Consider the following 16,967-nt stretch of genomic DNA (forward strand, 5'->3'; position numbering starts at 1 on the left):
TGTATGGCACAAATATGGACCAAGGGGACCCTCCATGTGAAGTTTGAACAAAATCCCTGTAGCAGTTTTTAAGAAATAGTGATAACAAGCATTGTTTACGGACGGACGGCGGATGACGGACGACGGACCACGGAGGCAGGGCGATTTGAATAGCCTTGAAAAGCCCACCATCTGATGATGGTGGGCTAAAAAGTCAAATCTATAAAATCAGACTGACTTCAAAGACCAGTATGTAGTGGGCCTCTTGTTTGAGTTATAGCCCTGAAAAGGCTCTCGTGGATTCTCACAGTTTGCAAACAAAATTTATTTCATAACCCTATGAAGTTAAAAAAAAATTAACATCAATGCTTAAATAAAGATGATCTCAAGCAAGCAACAAAAACTGTCTAAAACCCTATTGTCCAGCAAAGGGCCATTGCGAGACAGGTGTGACAACATGCTACAAGAAACGGTCCATGAATTTTTTTTTGATAAAATGAAAACTCCGGTTCATAAAAGTTTGACTCAATATTGGTTTGTAAGAAATGTTATGTAGTGAAGAAATTCCAGACCAAGCTAAAGGTTTGATGCAGAAAGAAATTTGTTTTATCTGATACGAATCATTGGACCCCCTGTTGATGATTTGTAAGTCTACACGCTCATGTCGGTGTGAATTTTGTTGGTGATGGGTTTACGACACACTGCACATTTTGTGAGTTCATGTGCACACACAGCACAGGCCACTAGATGGCCACAGGGAACAAAAGCAACGGAAACTTGATCTTCCAAACAAATCTTACAAACTGTCCTCTCCCTCATTTCTCGATTCTCTTGTTTGATACGCAGAAGTTCCTCATCTTAAAATAAAAAGAACAACCATTGTGTGATCTCAAAGGTGAAATCTCCATCACAAAACAAAACAATTACTCTGTCATCAAATTAACACCAGAGAATATTTTTGGACAAAATGGTCTTGTTGTTAAAATGTTGCCCAGGAATATAGAAAATAACAAAACTGATTTTACTAACAGTGTAAAGGCAGAATGTTGGATACAATTACTTAGAGGAAGGGCAATAACTTTTGTAAAACAAAAGCAGTTTACTGAATATCATGATTGTAATTTAAGTCCCAATATGTGGCTGATTTTTTTCATGATTTCGAAGAACTTTGAAAAACATCCTTTTGTAAATCATGCAGAGACAAATTTGAAGTCAATATGAGTGATAATGATTTGGAAACTTTTGATAAAAAATCAAATAAATATTGAACATAGCTATGTGAGTCCTATTTTTCAAACTACCCTAACTACATAAACATCTTTCAAAACTCTTCCGAGAAAGGTCAGGAACTTTCTGATTTCCGTTTGGCAACAATCATAACTTCTATATTGACCAGTTTAAGAGGAAAGTATTGACTTTCATTTTCAACAACTGCTGTACCAACATTATTGAGAAATAATTATATATATTCTTTGATATAGCTTAATTTCAACTACATCTACAAATACTTACAATATCGGGATCAAATCTAAGTTGACTTTTTGCTGCTAGTTACATATAATGTGACTTTCAAGGTTAAATATGATTAACCGATATACTGGTAAGCGAACAGTTCTCGCAGAGTACCAATTCTTGTCATCACATATGTAGTGTATAACTAAATTTTGGTGGAAATCATAAAATACAAATGCGATGGCGAGAACTGGTATTCGGCGATTTGATGATGAACTATTATAGGCCTGTTGACAAAACCAACTTACTTAAGGGGTCTAAAATTCCAGCATTGCCGCCTTTTAAACCTGTAACAACAAGGAAAATCAGAATTTAAACAAAAACTAAAATCTTATTCATAACATATCTATTTACATAAAGGAATTTGGTTGGTTTGATTAATTAACGTCCTATTAACAGCCTCCCATGTGTGCAATGCATTGCGTGTATGAAGTAATCACGGTTATAATGAACCTCCAGAGACCATCAGAATCACTTGGTTAAAGACATAGTTCATTACAAACATGTTACAGGACATTGACAGGGAATGAGAATTACTATGTTATAGTGATGAATTTGTTGTAAGTATTATAAACATGTTATACCATAGCCATCCACCATTGGGTTCAAACCTACATGTTACAGGTGTCAGGTATTGACCAAAGGTTGGCGGTTTTTCTCCAGGTACATTGACTTTCTGAACCTGGCATACAGGTATCCTTAATTATGCTCCTGGCTGTTAATATGACGTAAAACAATATAAACCAAAATTGATGTTCACATATACAAGTCTCTAACACTTGAGAATACCTTACTTGTGCCATCAGTACACACTAGATGTAATGCCTGTTTGACTCCTCACTGATGTCTGTCTCAGGTTACCGTAATATCATATCATGGCTGTAATATTAAGTGTTTATTTTCAATTAGGTCATTCTTTTATCAACGTGTACAAATAAAATTGCAATAATTGTTTGCTATTTTAAAGTTTCTTTTATTCATTTAAACATTTACCTGTCTTTTTATTTTGTACTGACGTTGTGTTCTTTTGGACGATATCTCGAATCTTTTCTTCTGTGATTTCATCTGTTGAAAATACAACACATTATCATAAATTCTTTTTCCTGCAATAAGAGGTAGTAGATTCCTATAAGAGGTAGAAGATTCCTATAAGAGGTAGTAGATTCCTATAAGAGGTAGAAGATTCCTATAAGAGGTAGTAGAGATTCCTATAAGAGATAGAAGATTCCTATAAGAAGTAGTAGATTCCTATAAGAGCTAGTAGATTCCTATAAGAGGTAGTAGATTCCTACAAGAGGTAGAAGATTTCAATAAGAGGTAGTAGATTCCTATAAGAGGTAGTAGATTCCTATAAGAGGTAGAAGATTCCTATAAGAGGTAGTAGATTCCTATAAGAGGTAGTAGATTCCTATAAGAGGTAGTAGATTCCTATAAGAGGTAGTAGATTCCTATAAGAGGTAGTAGATTCCTATAAGAGGTAGTAGATTCCTATAAGAGGTAGTAGATTCCTATAAGAGGTAGTAGATTCCTATAAGAGGTAGTAGATTCCTATAAGAGGTAGTAGATTCCTATAAGAGGTAGAAGATTTCTATAAGAGGTAGTAGATTCCTATAAGAGGTAGTATATTCCTATAAGAGCTAGTAGATTCCTATAAGAGGTAGTAGATTCCTATAAGAGGTAGTATATTCCTATAAGAGCTAGTAGATTCCAATAAGAGCTAGTAGATTAAAAGAGGTAGTAGATTCCTACAAGAGGTAGTAGATTCCTACAAGAGCTAGTAGATTCCAATAAGAGGTAGTATATTCCTATAAGAGCTAGTAGATTCCTACAAGAGGTAGTAGATTCCTACAAGAGCTAGTAGATTCCTATAAGAGCTAGTAGATTCCTTTAAGAGGTAGTAGATTCCTACAAGATTTCTATAAGAGGTAGTAGATTCCTATAAGAGGTAGTAGATTCCTATAAGAGGTAGAAGATTCCTATAAGAGGTAGTAGATTCCTATAAGAAGTAGAAGATTTCTATAAGAGGTAGAAGATTCCTATAAGAGGTAGTAGAGATTCCTATAAGAGGTAGTAGATTCCTATAAGAGGTAGTAGATTCCTATAACAGGTAGTATATTCCTATAAGAGGTAGAAGATTCCTATAAGAGATAGAAGATTCCTATAAGAGGTAGTAGATTCCTATAAGAAGTAGAAGATTTCTATAAGAGGTAGAAGATTCCTATAAGAGGTAGTAGAGATTCCTATAAGAGGTAGTATATTCCTATAAGAGGTAGTAGAGATTCCTATAAGAGTTTGTAGATTCCTATAAGAGGTAGAAGATTCCTATAAGAGGTAGTTGAGATTCCTATAAGAAGTAGTAGATTCCTATAAGAGGAAGTGGATTCCTATAAGAGGTAGTATATTCCTATAAGAGGTAGTAGAGATTCCTATAAGAGTTTGTAGATTCCTATAAGAGGTAGTAGAGATTCCTATAAGAGGAAGTTGAGATTCCTATAAGAGGTAAAAGATTCCTATAAGAGGTAGTAGATTCCTATAAGAGGTAGTAGATTCCTATAAGAGGTAGTAGATTCCTATAAGAGGTAGTAGATTCCTATAAGAGGTAGAAGATTCCTATAAGAGGTAGTAGAGATTCCTATAAGAAGTAGTAGATTCCTATAAGAGGAAGTAGATTCCTCTAAGAGGTAGAAGATTCCTGTAAGAGGTAGTAGAGATTCCTATAAGAGGAAGTTGAGATTCCTATAAGAGGTAAAAGATTCCTATAAGAGGTAGTAGATTCCTATAAGAGGTAGTATATTCCTATAAGAGATAGTAGATTCCTATAAGAGGTAGTAGATTCCTATAAGAGGTAGAAGATTTCTATAAGAGGTAGTAGATTCCTATAAGAGGTAGTAGATTCCTATAAGAGGTAGTAGATTCCTATAAGAGGTAGTAGATTCCTATAAGAGGTAGAAGATTCCTATAAGAGGTAGTAGAGATTCCTATAAGAAGTAGTAGATTCCTATAAGAGGTAGTAGATTCCTATAAGAGGTAGTAGATTCCTATAAGAGGTAGAAGATTTCTATAAGAGGTAGTAGATTCCTATAAGAGGTAGTAGATTCCTATAAGAGGTAGTAGATTCCTATAAGAGGTAGTAGATTCCTATAAGAGGTAGTAGATTCCTATAAGAGGTAGAAGATTCCTATAAGAGGTAGTAGATTCCTATAAGAGGTAGTAGATTCCTATAAGAGGTTAGTAGATTCCAATAAGAGGTAGTATATTCCTATAAGAGGTAGAAGATTCCTACAAGAGGTAGTAGATTCCTACAAGAGGTAGTATATTCCTATAAGAGCTAGTAGATTCCAATAAGAGCTAGTAGATTAAAAGAGGTAGTAGATTCCTACAAGAGGTAGTAGATTCCTATAAGAGCTAGTAGATTCCTTTAAGAGGTAGTAGATTCCTACAAGAGGTAGTAGATTCCTATAAGAGGTAGAAGATTCCTATAAGAGGTAGAAGATTTCTATAAGAGGTAAAAGATTCCTATAAGAGGTAGTAGATTCCTATAAGAGGTAGTAGATTCCTATAAGAGGGAGTAGATTCCTATAAGAGGTAGAAGATTCCTATAAGAGGTAGTAGATTCCTATAAGAGGTAGTAGATTCCATTTAGAGGTAGTATATTCCTATAAGAGGAAGTAGAGATTCCTTTAAGAGTTAGAAAATTCCTATAAGAGGTAGTAGAGATTCCTATAAGAGGTAGTAAATTCCAAAAAGTGGTAGTAGATTCCTGTAAGAGGTAGTATATTCCTATAACAGGTAGTAGATTCCTATAAGAGGTAGTAGATTCCTATAAGAGGTAGTAGATTAGATTAAGAGTGTCTGTACATCCTTACCTTTTCTATAAGAGGTATTAGATTAGACTAAGAGTGTCTGTACATCCTTACCTTTCCTATAAGAGGTATTAGATTAGACTAAGAGTGTCTGTACATCCTTACCTTTCCTATAAGAGGTAGTAGATTAGACTAAGAGTGTCTGTACATCCTTACCTTTCCTATAAGAGGTATTAGATTAGACTAAGAGTGTCTGTACATCCTTACCTTTCCTATAAGAGGTATTAGATTAGACTAAGAGTGTCTGTACATCCTTACCTTTCCTATAAGAGGTATTAGATTAGACTAAGAGTGTCTGTACATCCTTACCTTTCCTATAAGAGGTATTAGATTAGACTAAGAGTGTCTGTACATCCTTACCTTTCCTATAAGAGGTATTAGATTAGAATAAGAGTGTCTGTACATCCTTACCTTTCCTATAAGAGGTATTAGATTAGAATAAGAGTGTCTGTACATCCTTACCTTTCCTATAAGAGGAATTAGATTAGAATAAGAGTGTCTGTAAATCCTTACCTTTCCTATAAGAGGTATTAGATTAGAATAAGAGTGTCTGTACATCCTTACCTTTCCTATAAGAGGTATTAGATTAGACTAATAGTGTCTGTACATCCTTACCTTTCCTATAAGAGGTATTAGATTAGACTAAGAGTGTCTGTACATCCTTACCTTTCCTATAAGAGGTATTAGATTAGACTAAGAGTGTCTGTACATCCTTACCTTTCCTATAAGAGGTATTAGATTAGACTAAGAGTGTCTGTACATCCTTACCTTTCCTATAAGAGGTATTAGATTAGACTAAGAGTGTCTGTACATCCTTACCTTTCCTATAAGAGGTATTAGATTAGATTAAGATTGTTTGTACATCCTTACCTTTCCTATAAGAGGTATTAGATTAGATTAAGATTGTTTGTACATCCTTACCTTTCCTATAAGAGGTATTAGATTAGATTAAGATTGTTTGTACATCCTTACCTTTCCTATCCATCAGTAGCCTCACTGCTGCCCTAACGTTGTCTTCTCCATAACCATCTTTTATCAATTTTCTAACCACCTTTGCCTCCATCAAGTCTGATAAACCTATTTTTTTAAAGAGAAAGAATTCATTCATTGGAATACAATGCATCAAGGAACACCATATCATTAGAAACAAATCTGCACTGTGCCTGATAATTTTCAACACTGATGGAATCTGTGAATAATATGGACATCAGCTTTCTTTAAACAAAGCCATCTTTGTTAAAGATGAACACCACAAAATGATATCAATGAAAGCGTAACTCTTAAACCAACACTTGTCATGTCTAGAAGATTCCAAAGGATAAAAAGTAATTTCATTTTGTTTAAGAGTTGCCCAACCTGACAAAAAAGAGACAATCAAACTTATTTATAAAGATCACCCACAGAGCAAAGGAAAAATAGTCTTTATGGCCAGGTGGTCTTTGTACACATAAAATGGTGCTGAAATTGGCCATTTGGAACCCTAGAAAAGTGGTCTTATTAAGCAGGTGGTCGTTAATTCCGGTATAATGTATTCATTTCAATTCTCATTTTATTTTAGTAACTTTAATTAGCAAGTTGAGTTTTCATATATTTTACTCAATATTATATTTTCAGGCCAGGTTGGCTTTATTGTGCTGTCTTTTGGGACGCTAGAAAGTGGTCTTATTATGCAGGTGGTCTTAATATAGAGCTGGTTGTTACCCAAACAGGCAAATATTTAACTCCTTAAAGCAGTTCAAATATTACCATTTAATGATTTTCTCCTAATTTGATGTAAGCTTTACTTCAAAGTCACAAACCTTGAGTCTTGTTAGTTTCTGTGACATCATCATCACTGCTCAAACTATCTTCTGTATTTTTCTTCCTATCGATTTTGACTCCATTTATAATTTTTTGAGATGAAGCAGGTGCGCTTAGAGGCAAACTGGTTGCTATAGACGAATTTGGTCCTGTGATTGCTGCTCTAGAGGTAGAAAGTGTGGATGAACGATCAGAAGGCGTCCCCGAGGGAGTGGCTGATGGACTGATACTCTTTTGTGCAGATGACTGTTGACTGGAACTCTTTTGTGCGGATGACTGCTGACTGGAACTTTTTTGTCCAGACGACTGTTTTAAAGTCTGAGATGTTGTGGTCACAGTATTATTGTTGGAGGATAGGGGTGGTGGCTCAGCTGACTGGGGAGCTTCCAAGTTATTGTTCTACACAAACAGATATCTTGTACATAAACCTAGTTATTGTTCCACACAAACAGATATCCAGTACTAAACCTCGCTATTGTTCTACACAAACAGATATCTGGTACATAAACCTCGTTATTGTTCTACACAAACAGATATCCAGTACTTGGTATATAAACCTAGTTATTGTTCTACACAAACAGATATCTTGTACATAAACCTAGTTATTGTTCTACACAAACAGATATCTGGTACATAAACCTAGTTATTGTTCTACACAAACAGATATCTGGTATATAAACCTAGTTATTGTTCTACACAAACAGATATCTGGTACATAAACCTAGTTATTGTTCTACACAAACAGATATCTGGTATATAAACCTAGTTATTGTTCTACACAAACAGATATCTGGTACATAAACCTAGTTATTGTTCTACACAAACAGATATCTGGTACATAAACCTAGTTATTGTTCTACACAAACAGATATCTTGCACATAAACCTAGTTATTGTTCCACACAAACAGATATCCAGTACTAAACCTCGCTATTGTTCTACACAAACAGATATCTGGTACATAAACCTCGTTATTGTTCTACACAAACAGATATCTTGTACATAAACCTAGTTATTGTTCTACACAAACAGATATCCAGTACTTAAACTTGGTTATTGTTCTACACAAACAGATATCTGGTACATAAACCTCGCTATTGTTCTACACAAACAGATATCCAGTACTTAAACTCGGTTATTGTTCTACACAAACAGATATCTGGTATATAAACCTAGTTATTGTTCTACACAAACAGATATCTTGTACATAAACCTAGTTATTGTTCTACACAAACAGATATCTGGTACTTAAACTCGGTTATTGTTCTACACAAACAGATATCTGGTATATAAACCTAGTTATTGTTCTACACAAACAGATATCTTGTACATAAACCTAGTTATTGTTCTACACAAACAGATATCTTGTACATAAACCTAGTTATTGTTCTACACAAACAGATATCTGGTACATAAACCTCGTTATTGTTCTACACAAACAGATATCTGGTACATAAACCTAGTTATTGTTCTACACAAACAGATATCCAGTACTTAAACCTGGTTATTGTTCTACACAAACAGATACCCAGTACATATAATGTTAACAACTTTTGTTTTTGCGTTGATTTAAATTTGTTATTTGATATCATTTGGTTCTACTTTATGTATGATCAGTATATTTTTATGGTGATTAATTTTCGGGATATCAAGTTGATTTACTGTAAAGATAATATAATATTCACAATCAATGGAAGATACAAGCCTTTGATAAAGTGTGTTGTCTAAAGAGTAAGAGATGAAGTGATGGAAAATTGATGAGTTCTGATTATACCTACCTGTCTCTCTAACTGAGCAACAGCATCTAACACAAGATTAATAAAATCTGGTCCTTTTACTTGCAAGAGAAAAGCACATCTCGGTGACCACCGGGCATGTTCTACATGCGGGTTATCTGGGGGCTCCCAGTTACGTAATCCTTCAAAAGAATATAAGCTACATCGTTAGACCATCCCTGTATCCACTCTCGACATTCCAGGGGTTACTAGCACTGTTGTATATATTCACCACTGGACTTTTTCTTAGCTAAAATGAAGGCACTAAGTTTGACACCAATTGAGCATGTAGTTTGATCCTTTGATGTACATCAAAGGCATTGAAGCTGGGTGTCTCTCTCACTGTTATCTTCGAACAAAATCTCTGCAGGTCTATGATAGGTCAGTTCTTTTCTCCTAATCTGCCTTCAGTTTTATTATGAAATAGTCTAGGTTGAGGTAGATATAATGACAGTGAAAGTAACCCCTGGAATATCGAGGATGCCCTAGTATCACACTTCAACAACTTGTTAACCAAAATTTCCTCACCAAAACATTATAATTTTAAAATTGGCCTTGGGTCTATATTTCCTTGATAGTAAAAGTTTTAAGAAGTTAATTCATGATTCAATGAACCATTTCATATTGCTAATATCTTACCGATCCCACACTGGAAACATCGTACACAATCTTCATAACCTGAAACAAAACCATGTGTTCATGTGTTATTGGCCAGTAAAGGTTATTACTCAACATCTTAGAAATTAGCAGAAGATTTCGACAATTATCCTAGTTTTATATCCAGGAGATGATATACATTACATGTTATACAAAATATGTATGTATTATATTTGTCCAAATCATTTAAAGGAATACAAATGCTCTTTTCTTTTCTTCGTTTGGTATATCCCAGCTTTAAATTTACTTATCCCTTCTGAGGTGGAAAAATGGTTTTTGTTTATTTATGTTTAACACCTTTAAAAGAACCAGGTTCCTATAGAGGTGGAGGAAAGCCTGAGTATCTAGTGTAACAATGTCAGTCACTGTAGCAACCTTCAAGGACTTACCAGCATAGAAAAAGCCACTCTCAAGCATCTGTTCTGGAGACTTACCAGCATAGAAAAAGCCACTCTCAAGCATCTGTTCTGGAGACTTACCAGCATAGAAAAAGCCACTCTCAAGCATCTGTTCTGGAGACTTACCAGTGTAGAAAAAGCCACTCTCAAGCATCTGTTCTGGAGACTTACCAGTGTAGAAAAATCCACTCTCAAGCATCTGTTCTGGAGACTTACCAGCATAGAAAAAGCCACTCTCAAGCATCTGTTCTGGAGACTTACCAGCATAGAAAAAGCCACTCTCAAGCATCTGTTCTGGAGACTTACCAGCATAGAAAAAGCCACTCTCAAGCATCTGTTCTGGAGAGACTTACCAGTGTAGAAAAAGCCACTCTCAAGCATCTGTTCTGGAGACTTACCAGCATAGAAAAAGCCACTCTCAAGCATCTGTTCTGGAGACTTACCAGTGTAGAAAAAGCCACTCTCAAGCATCTGTTCTGGAGACTTACCAGCATAGAAAAAGCCACTCTCAAGCATCTGTTCTGGAGACTTACCAGTGTAGAAAAATCCACTCTCAAGCATCTGTTCTGGAGACTTACCAGCATAGAAAAAGCCACTCTCAAGCATCTGTTCTGGAGACTTACCAGCATAGAAAAAGCCACTCTCAAGCATCTGTTCTGGAGACTTACCAGTGTAGAAAAAGCCACTCTCAAGCATCTGTTCTGGAGACTTACCAGTGTAGAAAAAGCCACTCTCAAGCATCTGTTCTGGAGACTTACCAGTGTAGAAAAATCCACTCTCAAGCATCTGTTCTGGAGACTTACCAGTGTAGAAAAAGCCACTCTCAAGCATCTGTTCTGGAGACTTACCAGTGTAGAAAAAGCCACTCTCAAGCATCTGTTCTGGAGACTTACCAGCGTAGAAAAAGCCACTCTCAAGCATCTGTTCTGGAGTCTGATGGATATCTCTCGGCCATCGGTCAAATGTCTTCAATCTGTCGGCTGGTAGTACATAGTCAGGGTAAAATGCCCTTGATGTAATTCGTGTTTCTGTCATCCCATTATTTCCTACTACTGGTGTGTTAACAGTTGTTGGCTGAGTGGGGACGTTGTTTTCGTGTGTCGTTGTGTCCTGTACTATGATACTGTTTGTACCACTGCTAGTCTGAGGGTCACCACTGTTGTTGCTATGGTGACTAGCCTCTGAGCTGTAGTTATTACTGTCTGCTGATCCTGTTGATCTCATACTGTTGTCTGAAGGTTGTGGTTCTACATGATGTTTAGCGTTAGGGCCACCAAACTTACATCCCGCTGTCTCTACAAAGTTACCGGCCGATGACGCAGTATCATGATCAGGATCCGATCTAGAACCCACAGTATGATAACCAGGATCCGATCTAGAACCCGCAGAGGACGCAGTATGATAACCAGGATCCGATCTAGAACCTGACTTATTGGCTGCAGATGCACTACCAAGAAAAATATCTCATTTCATTTAGTAAAAGCACAACTTACTGATATTTAAAACATATAGAATTTGTCTTTTGTGACCACTAAAATTTTTACTGGCACTCACAACAAGCAAATAATCTTTCAGTCAACTTATCCTATAAAGTACAATGAGGGAATCAACATATCAGACTTAAGCATTGGGTATATACACAATAGTTTTCAGATAACTGGGTCATTACCAAATTCTAACTTCATTACTCACCTGGTTATGGCTGGGGCCTGATTTGGAATTTCTCCAGGTGATCTTGACACTGCTGCTGTTAAATAATAATAAAATGTTATCTTCATGTAACAAAAAAAGTAATATTGCTAATTACTTGATAAGAAAGGCATGTAGTGTAAAAGAATTACATTTCTATGTTTGTGATCTACATGCAATTACATACTATCCATTCAAGTTTCATTACCCAGTAAGCTGTTTAACACCAAAATTAAGTGATCAAAGTTGAACTTCCTCTCCTTGCCTTGTAAGCTTATATATATATTTATAATTACCTATTACAAGTTACTGATATTATCTTACCTCTTGCACTATATTGAAAAACCCCGACTGTGGTCCCTGACCCAGTTTGTATATCCAAGCGGCGTAGATGATTACAGTTAGGGGAGGCCTCTTTATGTACCCTGTAAGGGTTAGTCGCCGGGTTCCAACCAGAGATACTCTTTTGACACGAGTAACATGTGACCTCATCATTGTTGCCATTGTAGTAAAGCCCTACTTTGGCCATCAACACACAGCTGACGGTTCTAAATAATGGGTAATTATGGAAAGTACATAGTCGCAAGGATTCATTTGCCATCATCTCCTGTCGAGATGGCGGTCTTGGGGCCGTCAGGAAAAGATCAATCGCTGGTCCTACTCCAGGGCCATACACAGGGTACACATCTAACGCAACATCAGGCTGAATATGGAGCTGCGAAAGTATCTTCTTGATTCCTTTGTTGATTGATATTGATTGAAGGAAATCACTCATCAAGAAATATAACTTTGAAGCAGCAATCATATCATGTTTATCAGATTTCAATGACAACAAAACTGAAGTCAACTTAGGGTTATGATCTACATGTTCAATGCTTTCCTCCTCATCATGTTCAATGCTTTCCTCCTCATCATGTTCAATGCTTTCCTCCTCATCATGTTCAATGCTTTCCTCCTCATCATGTTCAATGCTTTCCTCCTCATCATGTTCAATGCTTTCCTCCTCATCATGTTCAATGCTTTCCTCCTCATCATGTGCTGGTTTGGATATAATGTGGACATACTCCACCAGGACTGCCGTTACAATAATATACAACATACCACCTATCCCACTTTTTAATTTTTGGTAACTGCTTGTTTTCTTGGACTTGTCACAGGTGTCAGACATTTTGGTTGGGTAATGATACATATCTATGTTTCAGCTTTCTATTTTATCCGTCATCTGTAATAAAAATATAGATATCATCAAAGTTAATTACCATCAATTCAATTTAATGAATCAATTTCTTTAAAGTCACTATAATCTTAAAGGATGTGACATAATCTTGTACTAAATACAAGCTTTATTTAAGGAATGATTTTTATTGTTTGTTGTTTACTGGTGTGTAAACTGCATATTTTGTAGATATTTTACTCCATTTAGCCACCACCACTTAATACAAATGTTCCAATTTAGGCACCCCTTAGACAATCTCATTGTTAAACTGGAGGCAACAGAATAGGTAATAGCCATATAACAGTACACTGTGGTTGACTGTTGGGCATCACTCTCTCTGTAATTTTCAAAGGAAATGTTTGCTAGCCTGTGATTGGTTCAGATTTTTTCCTCTGAGCTGCCTTCAGTTTCTCTATGACTAATTTGACTCAGAGAAAATGACTCAGTCGTATACACTTCTGTAGTTACATATCAGGATCAGTCGGCCAAGCTGCACTCAATGATTCATTATAGGTTTAACGACTGAGATACAGTTGGGAGCAAGCTAAACTTGGTAGTGAAGTGCACTGGAGTACACAAGTAAAGTTAACTCCGGTTCACTAGCTAGTGCACTAGAGTTAACATCATAGTGCACAAGAGTTCACATTGTAGTGCACTAGAGTTTACATTGTAGTGCACTAGAGTTCACATTGTAGTGCACTAGAGTTTACGTTGTAGTGCACTAGAGTTCACATTGTAGTGCACTAGAGTTAACAACGTAGTGCACTAGAGTTCACATCGTAGTGCACAAGATAAATGAGCCTGATACTCCTACTTATTGCACAAACTGTACATGTACAATCTGTACATGTATATATTTCATTGAATGATTTTAAATATCTTTCAATTATTTCAGATGAATTACCAAATGTACTCTGTATTTAAAAACTAGCATAACTAAATCAATTAGTATGTAAATAATTAATTTATTAAATAAAATGGTTACTTTTATTGGTGTACATATATGGGTTTCGTCTGAGTAATTTAGCCTAATATGAGTTTTAATATTAAAGTAAAGAATATACCGTAAGCTGCAATATGGCTTGTCGACCACATGCATCTTTTCTTTAGACAATTTTTTTCAGAAAATAAATGAATTCATTTATTTATTAGGATCAAATATCTTATACTTGTTATATTACATTTACTAATAGCTACATTTATTACTCAGATCAAATATTAGGTATTCTAGATACAAATAGCTATATTTATCTTAATTTATTTCATGTATTTAATTTATTTTTTTATTTGATTTTATTATTTATTTATTTGAATCATATATCTTTGTTTTTGCCATTCTAGAAATTAACAGCTATATATAATTGTATTTCACATTAAGAATGTCAGATTTTGTACATTTAGCTGTTTTGGCTATTACACTTTAATTATACCCTCATAAGTCGCTTGGTGAATTTTACCTGTACTGGCCAGGCTCCAGGGCAAGAACCAAGCTAGGGGTCACCTGTCTTGTTATGCATGACTGCCCCTCCCCTAATCCTGTAATTACCTATGAAGCCAGTTCAATTAAAACAAAAATTGTGATTCGATCCTTTGAACAGGTGCCCTATGAGTATTGATTTTTGAAAAGTTACAGAACTTTGTATTTTGTCAAAAGTCAACAATTTAACTAAAATAAAATAGGTTGAAATTTATTAAAACGTTTTTATTATTAGCTACCTTTGTACCCAAATAACTCTGTCAGAGACATACAAATATAGATTTTATATGTCTCTGACTCTGTTAATAAATTCTAGCAAGAAATTTACGTGGTTATTTAATTATATATAACAGCTGTGCGATTGGGACAATCAGTCAATCAAACTCGCAAAATCATTCCATATGATAAACGGACCACGTTGATGAGTCTAATTATTTAAATCAAATCCTTATTTCTGTTTAAGCATATATTTCTACACATGTAATATTACATCATAATATTTGAAATATATTTTGATTGATGTATTAAATTTTGATTTATTTCTATATAATTATCTATGTATAAACATATGAAATCTATTTTAAAATTAAGCAGCAAAAATTGTTTACATTTATTAAAAGTGATGATCATCGACCTACATGTACATTAAAATATTGTGGAGTATGTGTCACAGATAATTCATTTTGTGTTTTAGTGTTTACAATATTTTTATCATATATATATCAAGGATTTCTAACTTATGTACTTTGTGTACATATTAATTATTTAATTGTTATCATATTTAATTGATGTTTAATTGGCACAAAAGTCTGTCACATACACTGATATACAAAATGAACATGTACTGTACATTGTACATGGGGACACAGGTATACACTGTACCTACCTAGCTACATGTATATTGTATGTGTATTTCGCCACTCTGACACTTATTCTGCCCTCTGGACAGGAATTATTTTACCTGAAATTTAACTAACATGCTGGCTCAGGTATACATACGACCATCATACATACTAGTCCAAGAAAAAGGTGTGATAACGTGAACGAACGTACGAAAAATCAGATATTTAGATAATATACTGTATGAATTTCTGGTAAAACCTATAATCTAGCTGGAATAAATGTAGCTTCAAGTTATTTAATTGACAATTTTAATTGTCCATGCGCACTGTTGGGATAACTTTCATCCTCAAAATTACAATTGTTAGTAATTGTAAGGATCCATATGGTGTCCGGAAAATTCATTTATTTATATATTTCAAAATGAATATAAGTTATACCACAAATTTGAATATACTTGTATTTGTAAGGTTATACTGGAACATGTGTGTATCACGTACAGGCACTGTAAAACTGAAGTGCACTACATAGTGCACTAGAGTTAACATTGTAGTGCACTAGAGTTAACATCGTAGTGCACTAGAGTTAGCACTGTAGTGAACTGGAGTTATCGTAGTGCACTCTAGTGCACTACAATGTTTAGTCTAGTGCATTATGTTGTTCACTACGTGTGCACTACAAAGTGCACTAGACACCAAGTTTAGTTTGCTCCCAACTGTAGATAAATCTAATTTGTTAGTGCAATTTACACTACAATGTACAAAGCAACAGCTGTGCTATTCATAGGCTTTACTTAAAATTACATATATTCTAAATTTAGTCTATAAATAAGTCCAACCTATAATTAGGCAAGGTTATTTCCATTTGCCTAAATATAGAATATCATTTATTCTGTCTCTAGACTATATTATTTATTCCGTTCGCCTAACCAGCAAATACCAATCAATCATAACTTATTACTTCTGCGTAAAAACAACAAGTCTGACAAGTAGAACATGTTAGTCAAAATTATACTACATACAAACCTATCAGCCTCTGTTGATATTCTACTGAAACGCTAACACAAACCGGACATCTTCAAGCATGATAATGCCTACTCAAAATAAGAACCATGATTTCATTGGTTGAAATCATGTACAGCTTTTGTTTCGTTCGCGCTCATTGGTTGGATCGAAATAGAAACCGAAACTAGGTTTATAAATACGCCGATTGATGTTTATTATTGGTACCACAGGGATCTGACACTTAATTACTTACAGTTTATATAAATATGGACCCACCAGACTGGCCTTATACCATTTGTAGACGATTTAGGGGTCTAGGTAAAAAATAGGCAAAAATCCTATTCTGCATTTATAAATTTTGTTTCAAAATTACTAATTAACTTCTGTATATATATCAGCCCCTGTGATATAATCACTGCCCACCTCTGCATGAATACTGCTCACCTGTCAATCTCGCCCAAGCTACCTTCTCGGTGAACTTTCACCTCTTATTCCATACGTACGCTGCCCAGTTGGTCATAGGCAGGTGTGATAGCCCGAGAATTCATTCTCTCAGATTGTCCCGATGCAGAAAGACCGCTCAAAAACCCTCCCTACCCACCGTAAATTTCTAATTTTGACCATGTTATGTGGCTTTATATTTTAATTATACATATATATCATATTTTATGTATGGCGAAAGTAGTACCTTTGCGTCACATGTGTAATGTATGTTTCCCGTACGAGTGTTTTGGTGATCGATGTCGATCAGGTGCTTC

General features: G+C 35.1%; 1 protein-coding gene across 4 annotated transcripts in view; it reads right to left on the reverse strand.

Moving 5' to 3' along the window:
• Positions 1-286: 286 nt before the first annotated feature.
• Positions 287-16,967, reverse strand: part of LOC138307512 (death-associated inhibitor of apoptosis 1-like) — a 31,889-nt gene continuing 15,208 nt past the window's right edge. The window contains exons 1-11 of one of the 4 annotated variants that reach the window (XM_069248328.1): positions 16,231-16,387; positions 11,997-12,894; positions 11,676-11,727; positions 10,877-11,430; positions 9,568-9,606; positions 8,932-9,071; positions 7,154-7,553; positions 6,327-6,431; positions 2,485-2,556; positions 1,740-1,778; positions 287-836 (exon numbers count right to left, since the gene is read on the reverse strand). In XM_069248328.1, coding sequence (XP_069104429.1) covers positions 631-836; positions 1,740-1,778; positions 2,485-2,556; positions 6,327-6,431; positions 7,154-7,553; positions 8,932-9,071; positions 9,568-9,606; positions 10,877-11,430; positions 11,676-11,727; positions 11,997-12,861 — 2,472 coding nt within the window. In that variant the 5' untranslated portion in view covers positions 12,862-12,894; positions 16,231-16,387 and the 3' untranslated portion in view covers positions 287-630. Of the gene's footprint in view, positions 837-1,739; positions 1,779-2,484; positions 2,557-6,326; positions 6,432-7,153; positions 7,554-8,931; positions 9,072-9,567; positions 9,607-10,876; positions 11,431-11,675; positions 11,731-11,996; positions 12,895-16,226; positions 16,388-16,967 lie in introns of those variants that run through there. The other 3 variants (XM_069248305.1, XM_069248322.1, XM_069248313.1) reach the window with 3 other exon arrangements.

Source organism: Argopecten irradians, chromosome 1 (assembly GCF_041381155.1).
Source record: "Argopecten irradians isolate NY chromosome 1, Ai_NY, whole genome shotgun sequence".
NCBI lineage: Eukaryota > Metazoa > Mollusca > Bivalvia > Pectinida > Pectinidae > Argopecten > Argopecten irradians.